At 54.5% G+C, this 18,652-nt stretch overlaps 1 protein-coding gene across 3 annotated transcripts in view; it reads left to right on the top strand.

Moving 5' to 3' along the window:
• CDH22 (cadherin 22) overlaps positions 1-17,632 on the top strand; it is a 79,706-nt gene extending 62,074 nt beyond the window's left edge. For all 3 annotated transcript variants that reach the window (XM_066978220.1, XM_013198518.3, XM_013198519.3), the window contains 4 exons: positions 4,877-4,998; positions 5,295-5,412; positions 13,535-13,786; positions 15,081-17,632. In XM_066978220.1, the coding sequence (XP_066834321.1) occupies positions 4,877-4,998; positions 5,295-5,412; positions 13,535-13,786; positions 15,081-15,619 (1,031 nt within the window). In that variant the 3' untranslated portion in view covers positions 15,620-17,632. The remainder of the gene's footprint in view (positions 1-4,876; positions 4,999-5,294; positions 5,413-13,534; positions 13,787-15,080) is intronic.
• The last annotated feature ends 1,020 nt before the right edge of the window (positions 17,633-18,652 follow it).

The raw sequence follows: 18,652 nt of genomic DNA on the forward strand, positions 1-18,652 counted from the left end.
GCTTGGCGTGGCACTGGACTGGCAGCGGTGGTGTGAGTGCAGGGTGGCTGGGAGCCTCCGTGCTGGTGTCGGTGTGCCTGGTGCCTTCATCTCACAGGGCTTGCAGGGCTGCCCAGTCCTGCACTCACTGAGGTGCAGGTTGTCTGCCCTTGAGTCTGCCCACAGCCGCAGGATGGTATCAACTCCATCGGAGGCAAGTAGTAAAATATCCTTCCTCCTTCCCCAGTGAGATGCAAGCCTTGCAGAAACAATGGAGCGAGCCTCCCAGGTGTCTCACCGCCCTGGCTCTGGGTCTGCTCGGAGCTGGTGGGAAGCTGTTCCCGTGCGATTCCTGTGGCATGCCCTGGATCACGCCTCCCTGTCCACCGGCAGCACTGCCCTGTGAATGGTTTAATGAGCTGCAGCTGATGGAGAGCGTGCCAGCTGACAGCATATGCTCCTGCAGGCAGGCTGGCTGTTCAGCTCCATGCAAGCGCTGTCCCCACACCTCTGAAAGCCTGTCCTAGGACCAGGTGCTCCAGCGACTGTGTTTAGGGGTGCATGCCCCACCTGCAGAAAACTCAAGAGACTGTATTTGCACCTGAAGAGCAGTAAGAAAAGCAGCAGAAGGCTCCTGTGTCTGTGGCTGGGCTGTGTGCTGCTGGGGAGCCGGGGAGGGCAGGGCCCCTCCCAGAACAGGCGCTCCCCAGCAGGAGCTGCCTGTGCCAGCTGCTGATGAGCAGAGTATTTGGCCTTGCAACAGTGCAGCCAGCAGGAAACATGGGGACTGCTCAGTAAATCTGGACTGGGACCAGGCCAAGCTTTTCCAGACATAAATCTTCATCTCACTCACAAGCTGTTTACCTTCCTTGGGCTAATATTAGTGATTCTCTTCCTGTTTTCCTCTTTGCTCATGTAAAATGATGAGGCCTTGACTGCTGTGTCCACTGCTGGTAATTGAGATGATAAATCTTCCTGCTGGAGACCGGCTTTAATCAGAGCATTGTGTTTGGATGCGATTTAATGACTCTCATGCTGCTGAGTCCGGGCAGGACTCAGGAGAGGTGAGAGCCATTTATATGTTACTTGGCTGATCTGCTGCTTCCCCTTTTGCTTCCCTGCAGCTTGGCGCCACATTTTCAGCTCCAGCCTCTGATGTGTCCACCCGTGTCCGATGAGCTGTACCTCTGGCATGCCCCTGTTGTGTCTTTGCCATCGATGCTCTGCTTTTCAATCAGCAGCTGTGCTGACATCTACAAAACCACCCTGTGCCGTTGTGCGGGTGCTGGAAAGCAGAGTGGCCCATCTCAGTCTGCTAATCTGCATTTTGTTCTGCCAATTTGCTGAGATAGTGAGGATTAAAATTCCACCCCTGGCTCTTATGGCTTCCCTACTAATGTAAAAATTCTGAATTCAGTATTGTACCAATTTGGTCTTGACGCAGAAGAGGGTGGATTGTGTGCTGTGCCTAATGCCATGGCGGTGAGCTGTGTTTTCTGGGAGTGTTGCAGCCACAAGCGGCAAGACACAGTCTGCTGGGCTTTCCTCAAACTGCTTCAGGCCCCAGGAAAGCTGCAGAGCACCTTTCTGTGTGCAGTGTGGCTACACAGCTGAGTGTGCAGGTAGCAGTGCAAATGGTACAGCTGCTTCAGCAGTGCTTAGAGCTGGAGCTTCACAGCAGAGGTTTGGTTGTAAAAATGCAAAGTGCTCTAGTGTGACCTCGTATGAAGATCTAGAGAGGCAAGAGCTGGATCCCAGCACAGCTTAAGCAAGGCCTTCCTGCTTCCTGCTGCAGAGGGGATGTCTAAGCATCTCCACAGCCCCTTCCCATCACACTCAGCTTCAGCTGCAAAACTTCCAGCATTTAAGAGCAGTTGCCTGGAGCTGCTCAGTGTCCCTCTGTCAGCCAGCTGTCCGGGAGCTTCTGCACAGGGCAAATCCTTGGTGCTTTGCATCTCAGTGTTTTTAAGCCAGAAATAGTGTGCTGTTCAGGTTACTTTCAAGGTTAATTGTATTTAAAATAATAATAATAGTTGGAGGTGTAGCTGAGGATTCATCAAGAATGTGAGTCTCAGCCTCAGCATGGCTGTGTAGCAGGAACATCTTGGTGAGACCCAACCTGGGGAGCCCGGTCATGCACAGTGCTCCCCACCGGCACCACCTCAGTGTGGACTCAGGGCCCTACACGCTGCAGCGCATCTTGTGGCAGCAAGGAGAGCAGAGATGCTGCGGCGTAGGAGGGCTGTGGCAGACCTCTGTCCCTGGGCTCCAGCGAGTCTGCAGTGCTTCAGCCCATGTTGGCAAAGGCAGCTGCCAGTCATCAACCTGGCGCTCCCATTCTGCACTGCTGTTTCCAGCGTCTCCCCCTTGTTCTGTGTGTTTTCCATGTCTCTTTCCTCAGTCTTTTCAGATTAATAGTATTCCAACTCCTGGAGGAAATGCAGAAGAACGGCATGTTTAATTTTAATTTAGGAAACCGTTTAGGTAGCAGCCTAGTTTCCTCGCTGCTGTCAATCAGGTTTTCTCAAGGCTGACATCAATTAGTTTAAAAATATTGAATGTAATTTTGCCTGACACAACATATTGCAGCCACTGCAAAATATAATTTATTTTAGAAGAAGAAATAATTAAACTAATTTGCATGTCAGTCAGCTGAGCTGGAATACCAAGGAGAGACGCTGCAATGGAAAATGACTTTTTTCCTCCCCAGTCACACTCAGCCTGGCACAGCCTCCACAGCCAGCTGCTGCTTCCCAGAGCCCTTCGACAGCCCTGGTCCATGCCAGCGGCAGCGGCTGCCCCATCAGCTGCTCTGCCTGGCAGTGCTAAATGCGAACACGTGGAGGGGTGGGAGCGTTTCTGCGCATGCGGGATGCTTCACAGGGAGGAAGCACGTGTCAGAGCTTTTGGACTTGCAGATGTGACGTTTGCAGTACTGCTGGGTGCAATGTGCTTTTCATCACAAATGTACGTTCTTAGTCACACGTCTGACCATTGTAAATTCAGTTTATGCTTCACAAGTTACAGAAAACAGATTTCATAGATGTTTTGGAGATATTTTTATCCACTGTATCTAAATATTTTTCGTACATTCAGGTACTGACTCAAACTTACATTCAGGTACTGACTCAAAGGAAGAAGGACGTTTATAAAGAAAGCAGTTGAGGAGCTTTCACATAGATCATGATGCAACTGAAATAAAAAGGAGCGGACATATCGCAGGAAGGATTGCCAATGATGCCGTGGTCACGCTTCTAAACTCGATGTTCTTGGAGATGTCAAACTTTAATGCTGTCACAGTGTGAGCCTCAGGCTTCAACAATAGTGGAAGGGGCTGCAAGAGGCCGTTTTTATGACGGGGCATGTTCAGAAGGGACGACTGCTTTGGGCTGTGCTCAGGGAGCGGGCTGAGCTTTGTCTCTGTCAGGGGGCTGGCCCCAGTCCAGCACCCGCTGTGAAGCGCTGCCCGCTGCTGTGCGGGGCTGGGGAGAAGAGGGCAGATTTAGGGCTCTGTCTGATTCTCAGAACAGCCTTGCACTGATTGCATCCCTCTTGGTGAGGCTGAAACAGCACCTGGAAGGGGAGCTGCTGTGCTCAGGCTCATCCCTGAGTGTCAGCGCCCACCCAGGACGTGGCCCCACATGCCCTGTGTCAAAGGGGCTCAGGGGCATTCAGCGGCCCTAGGATCAGTTCCTGCACTGGGGATGCCACAGTTGGGAAGTGGAAGGGGGGCCTCAGGCTGCCTCCTGCTGCCATCTTCCTCCTTTCTCTTTCTGCCTCCTTTCCTCTTTTTCTTGGCAGTGCCAGGTTGCTTCAGCACCAAGGGGCAAGGAAGGTTTTCCATCTTCCAGTAGGGTGAGCAAGCCGTGGAGGGGGTGATAAGATGTTGTCACCCTGCATATTGCAGGAATTGAACCCTTTTTCCTCCTGCTCCTCTCCAGTCCCAGTGGGCACCAGGCTCTGCCCTCCATTGCCCCCAGACTCTCCACTCCCTTCCTACCCTGCTGCCTCCCATTGCCTTTCTTCCTGAAAGCAATTGCAGTTTATTTCACTGCACCAACACACTTTTTAAAATAACACATCGTTCCAGGCTTTTAGTCACGACTTCTGCCTCCCTCCCCCGAAGCAACCATCTAATCACCAGAGCAGCTGGTCTGGGTGAGAGGGAGTGATAACGCGAGAACAGGGTGAAGGCAGCTCTGGGAGGGGGAACACATTCCTGGCTAATTATGGAGCAGCACTAGATCTCCTCTCCCCTGGGTCCTCCCCCACCTAATACACTGGGGACAGCATTAATTTTGTAGACAAACAGCAGAGCTCCTGTCCGAGTGGGGAGAGAGGCATCGGGTCTGTCGGAGTTACCACCTCTGGGGAAAACAAAGGAGACGGAGGGATTTTTCATTTCTGGAAACACATGAGGAGCTCCAGAAAATATTAGGCCCTCCAGAGTGATTTGCGGTGTTACAGAGAGGGCTCAGCACACCTCTGGGGCACAAACCGCGGGGCGGAGCGGCACTGCAGCAAGAGGAGCTGTGAGCGCAGCTCCCTGCCCTGCATGCCTCAGAGCAGCAGCATCAACAGGACTGGCCCCTGCCCCGGGGGCTTGCTCTGGGCTGCTCAGCTTCTCCATGGGCAGAAGGGGCTAGCAGTGGTTCCTTGGGAGTCCTGGACACGAAGCCCAGCAACTGGGCTTACTGACTGGGAAATGCAGGTGGTGAGGTTGAGCAATGCTCCACAGGATCAGCCTGATCTACAGGATCAGTCACTAAACCCTCTGTGCTGGCAGCAGCTGCAGAGGCCACCACGGCCTCCGGACAGGCAAAACCCACAGAGGGCCTGTTCCCTGCTATCAGCAGATGGCACTTCCCTCTGAAGCTTTGCTTCTCTTTTGTTTCAGATAATCATTCACAGGTGTCAAGGGCCTCTCTGCGCATCCGCATCCTGGATGTGAATGACAACCCACCTGAACTCGCCACCCCCTATGAAGCTGCTGTGTGTGAGGATGCCAAGCCAGGCCAGGTATCGGGCACCCCCCAGGTCTCCTTCAGCGCCCGCGGTGGTCCCATGGCACCAGCAGTGCTCTGGACCAGCGCCAGCCTGCCCAGCCTTCACCTCTGCCAGTCCCTGTGCTGCTGCTGCCATGCTGGGAACCGCTTTGCTGGTGTCCTGTCACTAAGCTGGCCCACAGGGGCAGAGGCTTGTCCCTGGCTGCGGCAGGAGCCGATGATGCTCCGCTGGTTTGGGCCCTGTGAGCCAGGCCCCAGGGAGGGGCTGCAGCGGTGGTTCCAATTCTCATCTCTGCTCTCTCCCCACAGTTGATCCAGACTATTAGTGTTGTGGACCGCGATGAGCCTCAGGGTGGCCATCGTTTCTACTTCACGCTGCCACCTGAAGCCACCAACAACCACCACTTTTCTCTGCTGGATATTAAGGGTAAGTGCCTGCTGGGCTGGCTGTGCGGAGGGGACGGGGCCGTGCAGTACAGTGGCTCGCAGCCCTGTGCCTTTGCCTGTCCAGGGGTCACCGTCTGGCTGTGCTGATGGAGCTCAGGAGCCTTCGTGCACCCTGGCAGCTCCTTGCCCACCTGTAGCTGTGGGACTGGCCAGCTGACTATTTGGGTTTCCTCAAGAAGGTTCCACCAGCTTTCTCCTCTGCTGCAGGCAGCTCTGCTGCTCCTAGCTCACTGTCTGGGTAGCCTTCAATATTTTCAGGGCTCTCGGTCCCTTCCTTGATGTGCAATCTCTAACTTGCCCGCAGGCAAGGAGATGATGTGGATTTACAGGTGAACACACTCTGTTTTGAGCACTGTGATTTATCCTTCTCCGATGCATGGCCCTGAGCATGGGTTGTCACTGGGCTGCTGTGCAGGTGGGCAGCCCCGTGCCTCCGGACGGGAGCAGCCCATGGGTCCTGGAGGCAGCGGGGCTGAGCAGTAGCTGGCCCTTGGCTGTTGTGGACTAGCCGAGATATAACCAGCAGAGCCGGATTCCCGTTAGGTGGCCTGGGGGTGAAGCTGCACCAGATTTCCCAAGGCTCGTCCTGCCCCTTGGGCCCGTCTGAGAGCCCTGGGTGCACCGGGGCTCTGTGAACTTCTGGGCTGAGCTGGCTCCCCAGTACGTCTCCCCAGCCTGCGGCTGTAACCGACGGGCTGCTTTGAGGGGCTGGTTGGCTGGGCCCTGGCCATTTGTACAGCTTCGAGGGCCACGAGGTCAGGCTGTGTTTGTATGATGGCTGTCCAGAAAAGTATTTATCAGGCTGCTTCCTATTTTTAACTGGTGTCTGATGAATCTAAGTGCTGATTGCACTGGTAAAAGCAGCAGAGACCATTGCAGTTATTAGAGTTTTCTTTAGCCAGATGTGCGTGTATTTGTCAAAGGGGCCAGCCCAGATGGAAGCCAGCGGACTACATTACAGTCCATTGAAATGCTTTCTCCTTGTTCAGTATTGATCAGCATTGTTAGGGTAGTTCAAACTGAACTTGCCGCAAAAAAACTTCAAATGTAATTGTAGAAGTACTGACATCGCTTTGTGTCCTAAAAAGGGCAGCTGTCCCTGATCCAAGCCCCTACCCCCGATCCCCCCACCCCCACCCCCTCATGGGGCAGCTGTTCACAAGACCTTTGTTTCTTATCACGTACTAAGCTTTAATCCTCTGCAAGATTTTGCCCCCACACCCGGCGATTAACTTCTTTTGCTGTCTCTGAAGGACCTCAGGAAAACATGTGAGAGCACTCTCAGTTACACCCTGGTGCCCGTCCCTGCCCACACCCTGCCAAAAGCTGGGGCCGCAGTGCCTCGGAGCAGGCTCTCCGCTGCAGCTGGGCAGGGACCTGCAGCGACTGCTGCTCCTGCCCAGGACAGGGGCCTGGCCGAGGGGCTGGAGGCCGCTCAGAAGCTCTGGGGTTGCCCCTGCTCCTGCAGGAGGGGCTCATTGGGAGGGGGCAGGATGCAGGCTCTCACTCGCTGTCTCCTCCAGAGCTGCTGCTCTCTTGAGTAGGATGAGGCGCGCTCATCACACAGGGTAATCCTCTGTGCTAAATGATCCCACAAACCTTGCATGTGGTGCAACACTGCATAAAATGAGTAAAAGCTGGCATCACCTCCTGCCTTCTGCTCTTGGTAAAACAAATGCTGTTGCTGCAGGGTTATTCCCAGGGTGTTTGGAGACCCTCCCAATTGCCAAGCAATGCTCTCTTCCACAGCGAGAGGCGGTGGCTGCCTGTGCAGATGGAGACGCTCCTCACTTCGGCTGTGTGCTTGCTTTAGTGTCATCTCCCTTCCTTTAATTTCTCCCTGCCTCAACTTTTCCAGTCCATTGAGTGTCCTGATTGTGCTCACCTTCGCCCCTTGCCCTCTTTGATTCCCTTGCTGCATCCTCCTTTGTTTGCCCCCCCACCCCTTGCCTCCCTCTTGTGCATTCACCCCTCTTCCACTCATCTCTCCTCCTCCATGTAAATATCAGTGGTGACAAACTGCTACCACCAGCCCATCTGTTTCTTTGTACAAATTTGTAGCCAGTTTTGAAACGTGATTTATAAATATTGCTTTTGCAGCCAAGGAGTGACACTGATGGATGTCAGCACAGATGGATTCACTGAGCTCTTGCTTAAATCCTTCTCTTTTTTGCTTTGCACCTACTTCCCTCAGCTTCTGCAAGGCAGCAGAAAGCCATCTCAGGAGGGTAACTTGTCCTCAGGGACCAGCATCCTCTCGGGACCGCTCTCGTTACAGTCCATCAGGCAGGGCATGAGCCCAGGCAGAGGAATCCTCCCGCTCCAGGCTCCAGGCACCGCGCCGGCCCACGGCGTGGAGGGGCTCCCTCGGGAGGGCCGCGGTGCTGCTGGCTGTGCTCCCGGCTCAGGCAGGCACCTCGCTAACAACCCTCGCAGGAGACCGGGAAAGCAGGAGTGAGATGGCGGATGGTGAGCGGCCCTATTGTGCGTGTGGGGCCAGGGCCAGCCAGGGCAGGAGAGGACACTGTTCATTGTCTAGGCTCTCCTGGGGCTCCTTGTGGGCAGCGCAGATGAAGCCTATGAGGACTTCAGGGAAAGCCCGGGGTGATGGGGCAGCCTGTCTAGCTGATGAAAAGCTCGTAGAGCACTTGCTAGCAAATAGGTGTATGGTAGCAGTCGCAGAGCACGTCTGCTGCAGCCTGATGCTGCCACAATTCAGCCACGATACAGCTGCTGACCTGACCCATGCTGGGTCTGGCCCCACTGCAGCTGAAGCTGCCCAGAGTGGGGCTGGCCCTTCAAAAGTACCTGCAGTTAACACCTGCAGCCCTGCTCATCAGCTCCCAGCAGCATGCAGAGCTGCCTTGGCTGCCAGGAGCTGCCTTGGCACCAGGTCAGAGATAGAGGAGCAAAAGGTCACCCTGCAGGATGCTTTGCATTAGCTGAATTATAGCTGAGGCAGTTTGCAGGAGTCAGGCTTTTAGAAACAGTGCTATTTCCTACTGGCATTTTTCTTGGTCTGTCCGAGGGAGTGCTCAAGCACTTGCTAATTCATCAGACATGAAATAAAAAGTCATTTGTGATAACAGTGGACCCAGTCCAGAAGGAAGATGCCCAGCTAATGAAGTGCCCAAAGGAGAAGATAGCACTGGAAAAGCTGACCTCACCCACGGCCAACTGGTGCCTTTCCAAAGGCATTCACCATCCTGTGACTCCTAACTTGCCTTTTGCTGGGTCTTTCTGGCCTGAGAAAATTGATTAGAGAAGGATCAAAGGCAATTAAAGCCTGAAATCATGTTCTCCAAGAAACGCTAATTGTGTTGGAAGGGATGGTAGAAAGCATCTAAGCCCAACAACCTGGAAGGGGTGGTAGATAATATGGAGCGCCACATGGAGCTACTGACTCCAGAGCTCAAGGGCTAGGCAAACAGATGTCTGAACTCTCTGCAGGTCTCATTAAGAGCATGTAATGGGTGATAGAAGATCTGAAAAGTGTTTCAGTCTCAAGCAAAATGTTAGGATTTGAGGATTGCCTCAGGATAGACAAAGCCTCCTCCAGCCCTGCAGGGATGCTGCTCCCAGCACCAGTAGCACAGATGCTGATCTGATGCAGGGTGAAAAAGGGCACCAAATCTGTCTGGGCTGAGCCAAGGGCAAGTGAGCAGCAGTGGTGCCAAGGCCTGGCACCCAAAGAACTTGGGAGAAGAAACTCGCAAAAGGGAAAAAACATTCTTCTCATAGCAGCTGCAACTGCCCAGGGCTGAAGGAAGGAGATCTTTGAGGAGACCTTCAGGTCAGCAGCGTGGCTGCAGGTGGGGCAGTAGCCATCTGCACTCGGAGCTGGCGGGCACTGGGGCTGCGGAGCAGAGGCAGAGAAGGGGAAGGCGGATGCTCAGTGGGGCCCGGACATGTGAGAGGGCAGAGGTGTCGGAATCCAGGCTGGAGGTAGGTTGCTGTCTTCTGCTGTCTTGGTGCTGATCGAGACTGAGTTACGAGAAGTATTTATGAGCTCTCTTTCTGAAGCTGCCAAGAGCCTCTTTGGAGAGGGAGTCTGAGAGAATTGTTTTATTATTCCTAGTGATGTTATGTATCCAACGGAGTATATTGTATTCCTAAACTTTGCTCTCTCAGCGGTATTGATTGATCCCTGCACACTCGACTCCCATTGCTTTCTGCCTTTAGTGAGTCGCTCCTCAAGCAGATAGAGGTGCTGCTGCACGAGGTAGTATGATGTGGTACAGGATAAAACCACCGTGTGTTCGTGGAGAGGGTGGCACGGGAAATCTGCCAAGGAATATAAGATGTCAGCTGGTGTAGCAAGATGGCGAGGATAGCAACTGGTTTGGCTTGGGGCCTCAGAGCAAACCTAGCACAGCCTTTGGAGCGGTGTGACCATGTCACAAAGTACAACCTCACTGGATCAGGCAGCAGAACTCGGGTGTGGAGGAGGTCCCAACTCATTTGTGCAGGAAAGTTGTGAATTGACATCTGCTGAAATTTCAGTACCACCTTATGGGAAGTACTGCTCCCCAACCTCATGACCCCAGAACTGGATTTAGCAGAAAGCTGCTACGTAGGAAGAGATAAGAGAGGCTGCAGGGCCAGGGCCTGTCGGGCTTCACTCTGCAACCACTCAGGCTGTGCTGGTGCAAACAAAAGGATGCCGAGACACAGGTCCTGGCAGCAACTGTCTCGGGTCAGCTGCATGTGAAGACACAGCAGTACCAAGAGAAAATACATTGTTACGTAAGAGGTTGCTTTGGATATGTTTTCCAGGGCATGTTTTTCCCCGATCTAGGCAAAATTTACCTCACTTCTGTAGTCAAATAAACTGCATCGCAGGGCAGCAGCGCTGCCTTTCTGGCGTGTCTTGTTCTTCGGTCTGTGGCTGGAAGGGGAACGCAAGAAGCTCGTAATGGGTGCAAACTCCCAACAGGGACAGCAGGTCCCAGGGCACCAGGGAGAGAGGGGCACAGTGGGTTGGCAGCAGCCAGGAGGGAGGCTAGAGTTGGCTCTGAGCCCAGGGGCCACCGCTGGGGCCTGAGGTTGGGGTCTGGCTGTCCAGCCTTGGTAAGCTCTGCCTTTGGTGTGAATGTGAAATTTCTTCCTCCTGTAGCATGTGGTCATGTCACCCTGTTTGAGAGAGAAAACGTAGTTTTATGATGACTGAAATAGTTTTGCACTTGTGATTTTTGTCTCTCTCCCATGTATGAAGTTTTGGGTTGCACAGCTAGACCTCAGCCTCTTCCTGAGCTGAGGTTTCTCAGAGCAGAGCTGTCTGTCGTGCTGCTTTATTCTGACTGTGGGTTCAGCATTGAAACTATTTCTCCTTTCTGTACTGGGAAGTAGGGGGCTCAGTGGTGCAGCGAGTGGTCGGAGCATTTGAATCAAGCTGAGGTTAGCAGCTGCCCTTCTGCAACTTGCACATGTATTTCCCCTTGATTTGTAGAGACCATTTCTAAAAATACAGCATGCTGTGCAACATTGCAGGCCCTCCTGAGCAGGAGCCAAGCTGGCTGTAACCTGAAGGGGACTTCATAGTCCTCTGCTGTTTGCCACGAGGTGAGGAGCTGGCACTACGAGCACATTCACACAGCGCTCAAGGGAGCACCAGTGGGTGCCTGCGTGGGTGGGAGACCACGTGGGGATCTGGCCGCAGTCTTGGGCTGGTTACTTGGCTCCTAATGGCACCAGCGAAACCAACCTTCCCGGGTTGAGGGCCGGATCCTCGCTCGCTCCGTCTGTCCTGCCTTTGTCTCTCTACTGGATCCAGATGCCCAAGGCTCGTTTAGCTGGGCTAGACAGGAGTTAGTCCCAGCCTCTTGCTGTGATAGCATCGTTAATGTTATTTATATCTCCCAGCTATACTGCAGCAAGCTGAGGGAGTGGCACCAAATGAGATCTTCTTACCTTTGTGCAAATGATTAGCATAACAATTCATTTTTCCCTAGCTTATCCTTGGTAGGGAACAGGAAGCCTTTCTCCTGCTCTCCCTGGCAGCTCTGCCAGGTCACCTCTGTGCTGGGGCCACGTGTGCAGCTCCCAGAGTTGTGGCCCTGGTGGCAATGTCCTGCAGCCCAGGTGGCTGCCCAGGCCGGGGCTGAAGTCCCAGCCTCATGTCCAGGGAACCCAGGCAGCACATGGGGCATAGGCAGCCTCTGCTCCCCGTGTGAGTAATCCTCTCCACCGGCTGGCGATGCTGCAGCACTTGGATCCTGTCTGATTTAGGAAGCATGGGCCAGTGCTGGGTACTGCAGCCTTGCAGGCACAGTGCTGACACTGCATGCGTTATTGCCTTATTGCTGTCTCCTGGTCCGTGCGCTGAGGTTGTTGCCTGCCTGAAGTGTGCTGTTGCGAGCAGGGATGAATGAAGTTACCTAGGAAATTCTCTTGAAGGATAAAAGGTGCTACATCCAAAGGAAGAGTTTTTCTAGTGAAACCTGCAGCACAGTTCTGTGTGCAGGGAGAAGATTTGGTTTTGAATACTGGACTTGTGGCATTCAGTGCAGCCCTGAATGTTGGCTGGTGTGGTCTTCTGCCTGGTGTTCACGCCTTTGCTGAGTCAGAAGGTGAGCTCTTCAAGGCAGACCCTGCGCTCTCACATGAGCTCACAGAGAGATGATGTTTTCCTATCTCCTTTATGCTACAATCCCAACTCTCCCTAGCTAAGGTGCAAAAGGCTCTGCTCTTTGCAGCAACACAGCCATATTCTGGAACATGGAAAACTCTGGAGGACTGAGTACAGAGGCTTAGGGATGGGAGCAGCAGCCTGGTATGCAGCACTGGCAGCTGAGCCCTCCGCGCTCTGCTCTGCCCCAGCTCAGCACGGTGCCGCTGCGACCTGCCCGCATCCTGCCCACCGGTGCCTCTGCCCCAGCCGGGTGGGCACCTGCTCTGTGCTTGGCTCCCATCCTGCCCCTGCCGTGCCCCGGTGCTCTCGTGCAGCGCCCGATCCATATGGCAATTTCCGTGGTGGCAGGCGGCCCAAGAGCCAAGATTAAAATAGATATCTTTTCCAATTGAATTGCTGATTGATACAGAAAGGGGCCAGTCCAGCATAAATCAGGAGCAATGAGGAGAGAGTCTGTAGACAGCAGCACCTTGCTGTGTCCAGGCCAATCTATGCTTTATTAGATAAAGACTGCAGACAGCAGCAACTTCTGACATCTGGCCACAACTGTTCAGCTGCTATTCAGTCCTTTTCCTTCCACCCTGCTCTGCTGCTGGCTGGCAGCAAGTGGCACGCATGAGCAGGGTCCGGAGCTGATGTTCAGTCCCTTTTCTTAGCCTCCATGCTCCAGGTTGTGTGCAGTTGCTGCTCAAGCTCATCTCTGACCCTGGGGCACTGGCAGGTCCCATGAAGCGGCTGTGTTAGTGGTACTGAAACTTGAGCCAGCTAAGCCCTTGAAGCAGCAGGATTTGAGCAAACGGGGACAGCCAGCTGAGTTGGCAGGCTTGAAGAAGCTCAGCCTGCCTTTTTGGAAGTCTTACAAAGGACCCTGGGGGTGTTGGGCTCTGATTGAGGCAGGACCCTTTACCCGTGGCTCTCAGGTTTGGGGGCAATAACCACTCCTGCAGGCTCAGCACCCTCTGCAGAGCCCCATCCGCTCCAGACTGAGTGGGCCAGGTTGGGTCAGGATGGGTCTCCAAGTCAGTGACTGACTCTTACCCTGATTCCTGTTCTGTGTCGCTCTCAGAGCATTTTCTGAAAGGTTCTTCCCCTCTGTCATGCGCTTTTGCTCCTGTGTCAGGTTTGCTAAGCCCCAGCAGTGCTGGTGGTGGGATGGGCTGCCCTGTGCCAGCACTGGGCACCTGCTGGAGCCGGGCCGGATGCTCCTGGGCACCAGGGCTGCCAGGGGACCGTGGCGCAGGGGAGCCAGAGCTGGCTCTGCTCCTGTCGGGGGACAGTGGGAGGCCAGGGCACACCGTTCCCTGCTCGGCTGAGCTGTTGGTGGCTGGAGCTGGCATCCGTACAACCGATGTGTGTGTCGTAGCAGCCCACCAGCACCCTGAGGGTTTGTCCTGTGTACAGAGGAGCTCATGCTGGTCCTGCTGCTCTGTGATGGGAGTGACTTTGCTGTTGGTTTGCTTCTTTCCTGCAGACAATACAGCTGCGGTGCACACGCAGAGAGTGGGCTTCAATCGCCAAGAGCAGGATGTGTACTTGCTGCCCATTTTGGTGGTGGACAGCGGCCCCCCACCCCTCAGCAGCACGGGAACCCTGACCATCCGCATCTGTGGCTGTGACAGCAACGGGGCCATCCAGTCCTGCAATAGCACAGCCTACGCCATGTCAGCTACGCTGAGCCCAGGCGCCCTCATCGCACTGCTGGTGTGTGTCCTTATCCTGATCGGTGAGTGCCGCCCGGCTCCTGCTGCCCCCAGCTGCCCTGCCTGCAACCCTGCACGAACCCGGCCCCGTTGCCCCCTGACTCCTTGTCGCTGGCTCACTGCAGAATGGAGTGCAGGGGCCAGGGCTGTTGTGGGGACTCCAGCTTTGTCCCTGCTCCCCACGCGGCGCTCTGGGATGCAGCCGAAGCACAGCTGCCCTTGCGATGGGTGGGTGGGTGCCAAGAGCCAGGGTGCCATATGCAGGCTGCCAAGCTGTGCTGGCAGCAGGCATCTGGCTGCAAAAGGGGCATATGTGTGTCCCAGCACAGAGGCCAAGGGTGGTGGGCATGGGACATACAGTCACGCTTGTAACACAGAGATGGCAGGGTCAGAGTTGGAGCAGGCAGGCAGGATAGAGATGGGGTGCACGCAAACCAGAGCGTTGCCCAGGACAGGATAGCATGCTGCTATCGGCACTAGCACAAGCTTATGCTGGCGCGACAGGACGTGGCATGAAGGAGCAGAGAAATTGTGGGCTTGTTTGCACATGGGAAGTGAATGGGGCTCATGGGGAGGGGGTGGTGGTGTGCTGTGGTGTCCTCAGGTTTAGCACTGTGCAGTTGGACACTGCTGCTGAAAGCCCTTCAGCATCAATGCTGGCTTGCAGCTGGCTCCTGAGGGCTGTCAGGCCTCCAGTGGATGTCAGTGCCTTGCTCAGTGAAGTCTCCTCTCCTTGGCATGTCTCTGCTCGCCATCTCCTGCTGTGTCTCCATTTAGAAAACCCTTTCCCATAGGGTGTACTTTACACTGGTTTCATTTTCAAACGCAGCACAAACAAATTTCTGCCTAATTGCCCAAATGAATAAAGTGCACATCGGTGCTCTAAAGGTGATGGGATGAATGGATGATGATCCAGGACACATCTGTGGCTCGTGGCTCAGGCTCTGTGCCATCTGCTCCACAATCACCCTCCCAACATTTGGCTGCTGCCATGGTTCACGCATCCCCTTTCCTATTCATCTTCAGCAGAAGCAATCCGTTTGTCTGTCTAGCCGTGCATTCAGCCATCTGTCCCACCTGTCACAGTGGTTGTGCTGCATGGAAAAGGAAGCTCCTGTTCTGCTCTGGAGCCCAGGCCAGTCTCTCTCCCAGCCAGTGCCACAGCACGGCTGCTACTTAATGAGCTTGGCTGCTGGGAGCTGGATGGCAGCTGGGGTCCGGGCTGCCGGGGCGCCCTGTGACACAGGGGCTTCCCCGTTGTGCCCAGGCACCGTGTGAGACCGCTGCATGTGCTCTGACTGTCTCTTCTTTCTCCAGTGCTGGTCCTTCTGATTCTCACGCTGAAGCGACACCACAAGAGCCACCTGACATCCGAGGATGACGAGGACATGAGGGACAATGTCATCAAGTACAATGACGAAGGGGGTGGCGAGCAGGACACAGAGGCCTACGACATGTCTGCCCTGCGCAGCCTCTATGACTTCAGTGAGATCAAAGGCGGTGACGGGGGCGGGGGGCTAGGAGAGGGGGGCCCGAGCGGAAACCCAGCCTCCGAGCGCCATGCCCTCCCACAGTGGGTGCAGAGCCCGGACCTGGACTTCTCCGTGTTCAGAGACTACATCTGCAGGAAGGTGGAGCAGGCGGATGAGGACCTCTCTGTGCCGCCCTACGACTCGTTCCAGACCTATGCCTTTGAGGGCTCGGACTCCCCTGTGCCCTCCCTGAGCTCCATCAACACCTGGTCCAGCAGCTCGGAGCAGGACTTCTCCTACCTGGGGGGCTGGGGGCCGCGTTTCCGGCAGCTGGCAGCGCTCTACGCGGGGCGCCGTGGCGAGGAGGACAGCGAGGAGTCCTAGCCGTGCCAGCCAAAGCCCACGAGGCTCCGGGCGTTTCCAGGGCCAGGGCTCTGGCCATGGCAGGGTCCACGCGCAGGGTGCAGTGGGTGCTGGTAGTGGCTGCCGGGGGGGCTGTGCTGTGGGGGTGGGCCTGAGCTGGGTGTTCCCCACAGCTGCCTCCTGGTCAGGGCTGTGTTGCACCCACACGGCCAGGCTGGCGTGCCCATGGGAGCTGCTGGGGCCATCGTAATCTCCTTAATGCCGATGTCTGTTAGAGCACTGTGCATTAATTTAAGAAAGAGAAGAATCTAATTCAAGAGAGATTGGAGGGGTTTCTCTCCCACAAATTATCATTTAAATAGATCTGTTCAGTGAGCCCAGTTCAGGATAGGAAGAGCAAACCGGGAGCCTTTTGTTGTCTAAATTGTTTTTGTCACTTGAGTCAGAGCATTTGAAGTGCTTTGATTTCTTTAAGAACTTTCCTTGCAGAGGGAAATAAGCTTTAAACTTCTGTTTTGCTTTTTCTGCTTACATTTGCTTACTTTTTGGAGTCCTCCTTCCTTCTGCACATGGGCACCCAGGCAGTGCCCGGGCTGCTGACGCGGAGCCAGGCCACGCACACTGCCACGCTGGGGATGCTCACGCTGGCTGCGGCTCCATGGTCACACCCTGAACAGAGTGACTGCTGCACAGGAGTTCACTTCAAAACACACTTCCTGCTAAGCTGCAATTGCTGTGCATCTCAGCTCTTAGACCTTTCCTGTAGTTAAAATGCTGGTGACTCGAAGGGGCTTCCTCTTGCGCACCCTGCGCACTGGGCGCTGTCTGTGGCATCCTGGTGTGCTCCAAGGCCCCGGTGATGGACGGAGTCATCCTGCCTGCTGCTGAGGTGTGGTGGCAGCTCTGTGACACCTCGGTGCACCCGGGTGTCCCTGCCCTGGCACCCTGCAAGAAACCTGCAAAACACCCGTGGGTGGCACAGCTTCCTTTGCATGAGACCTCTGGTTTTAACAGGTGGGTCAGGAGGCAGCAGGTGGGATTTGACTTTGTTCCTCGGGCTTCCTACTTACTAAAGGAAAGTGCTTCTTGGCCCTGCTGGTATTGCAGCTCCTTATCTGTTCCCGTTTAAAACAATCAGTGATGTATTTGATAGGTAACTGATAAGGTTTCCCAGGGCCTGACACATCCTGGGCTTGTCACTGGGTTTGTCCTTTTAGTTCAGCCACAGTGTTTGCTATCCTTGGAGAAGGCTTAAATGTAAATGTACATGCGTGTTCATTTTATGCTGTTTTGCTTCCCGGCTGCTGGTGTTGGCCCTTTGGCCACAGCGTGAGTCCTGATGGTGGAGAGAGGCAGGATGCATCTTTGCCATGGCTCCTGCCCCTGGCTGCTCCTCCCCGCTGCCACCATGCTTGGCTTTCTGCTGGGACCAGGAGCTGCTCATTTCTCAGGGTCTCTCTGGTCCCTGCCAAGGAGGCTGCAGGCACCCACGCCCTGGTGTGCCACTGGTTCACTGTGATGATGCTGGAGAGGCAGCAGGGCCAATGGGAGGTGATGCCCTGAATCCCAGAGCAGGAGAAAAGAAAGCCCTCTCTTCCTCAGGAATGTGTACGTGTTTTCCCTCTGGGCTGAAGTGTCGGAGTCCCTCTGGAGTCGGCCTTTCCTCTAGCAAGAGTGTTGTGCAATAGTAGGGCTCTGTCCGTAGGAGATGGGGTCTGACAGGGTACGTGTTTAGCCACCCTCCCACTGGGTTTCCCCCTCCCCGACCAGCCAGTCCTCCCCACTGCGCATGCACGCATGCTTGCGTTTTAATTTCCATCCCCCATGTAAATACGGGAGGAGCACGGTGCCCAGCGAGCTGGCTGCTCCGTGGGCACTGCCCTGCACTCCCTGCCCTCCCACACCCACAGGAGGAGCTGGCAGCTGCCACAGTCTTCTCTATTCAAACAAAATTAGGAGGTTGATTTCTTCACCCTTGTTATTTTTTTCAAGGTCTCTCAAGGACCTGGAAATAAATGATTTCCTTGTCATCTAGCCTGAGTCTTATTTACCTTGTCGTGTTTTGTTTCATAATGCTGCGCTTCTAATGTGGTCCCATGAATGCATGCCCAGAGGGCAGGGGGCCGGCACAGCTTGGGCGGGCACGTTCCCTGCTGGGGCCAGCAGCTGAGCCAGGCAGGGTTCCCAGGGCAGGGTGCTGCTTCTCTGGCTCCTTCCCATTTTTCATTGAAATGCTCATCAGAAAAAGCATCTTCATGAGCAATGTCAGGTTGTTTTTCTGGCTGAATTTGAAGGAAATGATGAAAAAACAATATGCACTTGGCTTCCTCCATCTCTTCAGAAAAAGAAAGCTGGGTTGTGTTGTGAGCAGCTAGTTGAGGTGCTCAGTGTGTGCCCCAGGCAGCCCGCGGTGCCCGCCTGCTGCTCTGCTCCCCCTGGGAGCCACGCAACACTGGGTTCTGGAGTCTGCAAGGCCACAGCTGGGCACAGGCTTCTTAGCGCCATCCCTGAAGCAAACTGCATGCTAAATGACAAAAAAAAGTCTGATAATGCATCCTCATCATCATCCTTTCTTAGCCAATAGAGTCCTTTAATGTTCTTTAAAACATGAATCTTTAGTGTTGTTTTCCTGAAGTCACAGACAGCCTTGTAGGTGTCCAGCTCCTCACTGACAAGCATGGATCCTGATCATGTTCTTCCCAGCTTCGGTACCATTGGACATTGATAACAGGTTTTGTTGCCATGACCCATTTTCATATCAGTAATGGCATGTATTAGTGCAGTGTTCAGTTATCAGCTGCAGAAAAAAAAATAATTTAAACCCAGTTTTAATACTGAAATGATGTAAATAAATGACACTCCACCCTGGCCACAGATAAATCAATTGCTGGTGGTTTTCTTGATGGCAAGGGACTGGGAAATGAGCAACATGTTAACGGCACACAAGCATGAATTTCCCTGTTCAGGAAGCCTCGTCAGGGTGCACAGCTGTGGCTGCTGCGGCACCCGGTGGCAGCGGGATGCTGCCCAGGGCTGGGTGTAGCACGCAGCAGC

The sequence above is a fragment of the Anser cygnoides genome, chromosome 16 (assembly GCF_040182565.1).
Source record: "Anser cygnoides isolate HZ-2024a breed goose chromosome 16, Taihu_goose_T2T_genome, whole genome shotgun sequence".
In the NCBI taxonomy this organism is placed as follows: domain Eukaryota; kingdom Metazoa; phylum Chordata; class Aves; order Anseriformes; family Anatidae; genus Anser; species Anser cygnoides.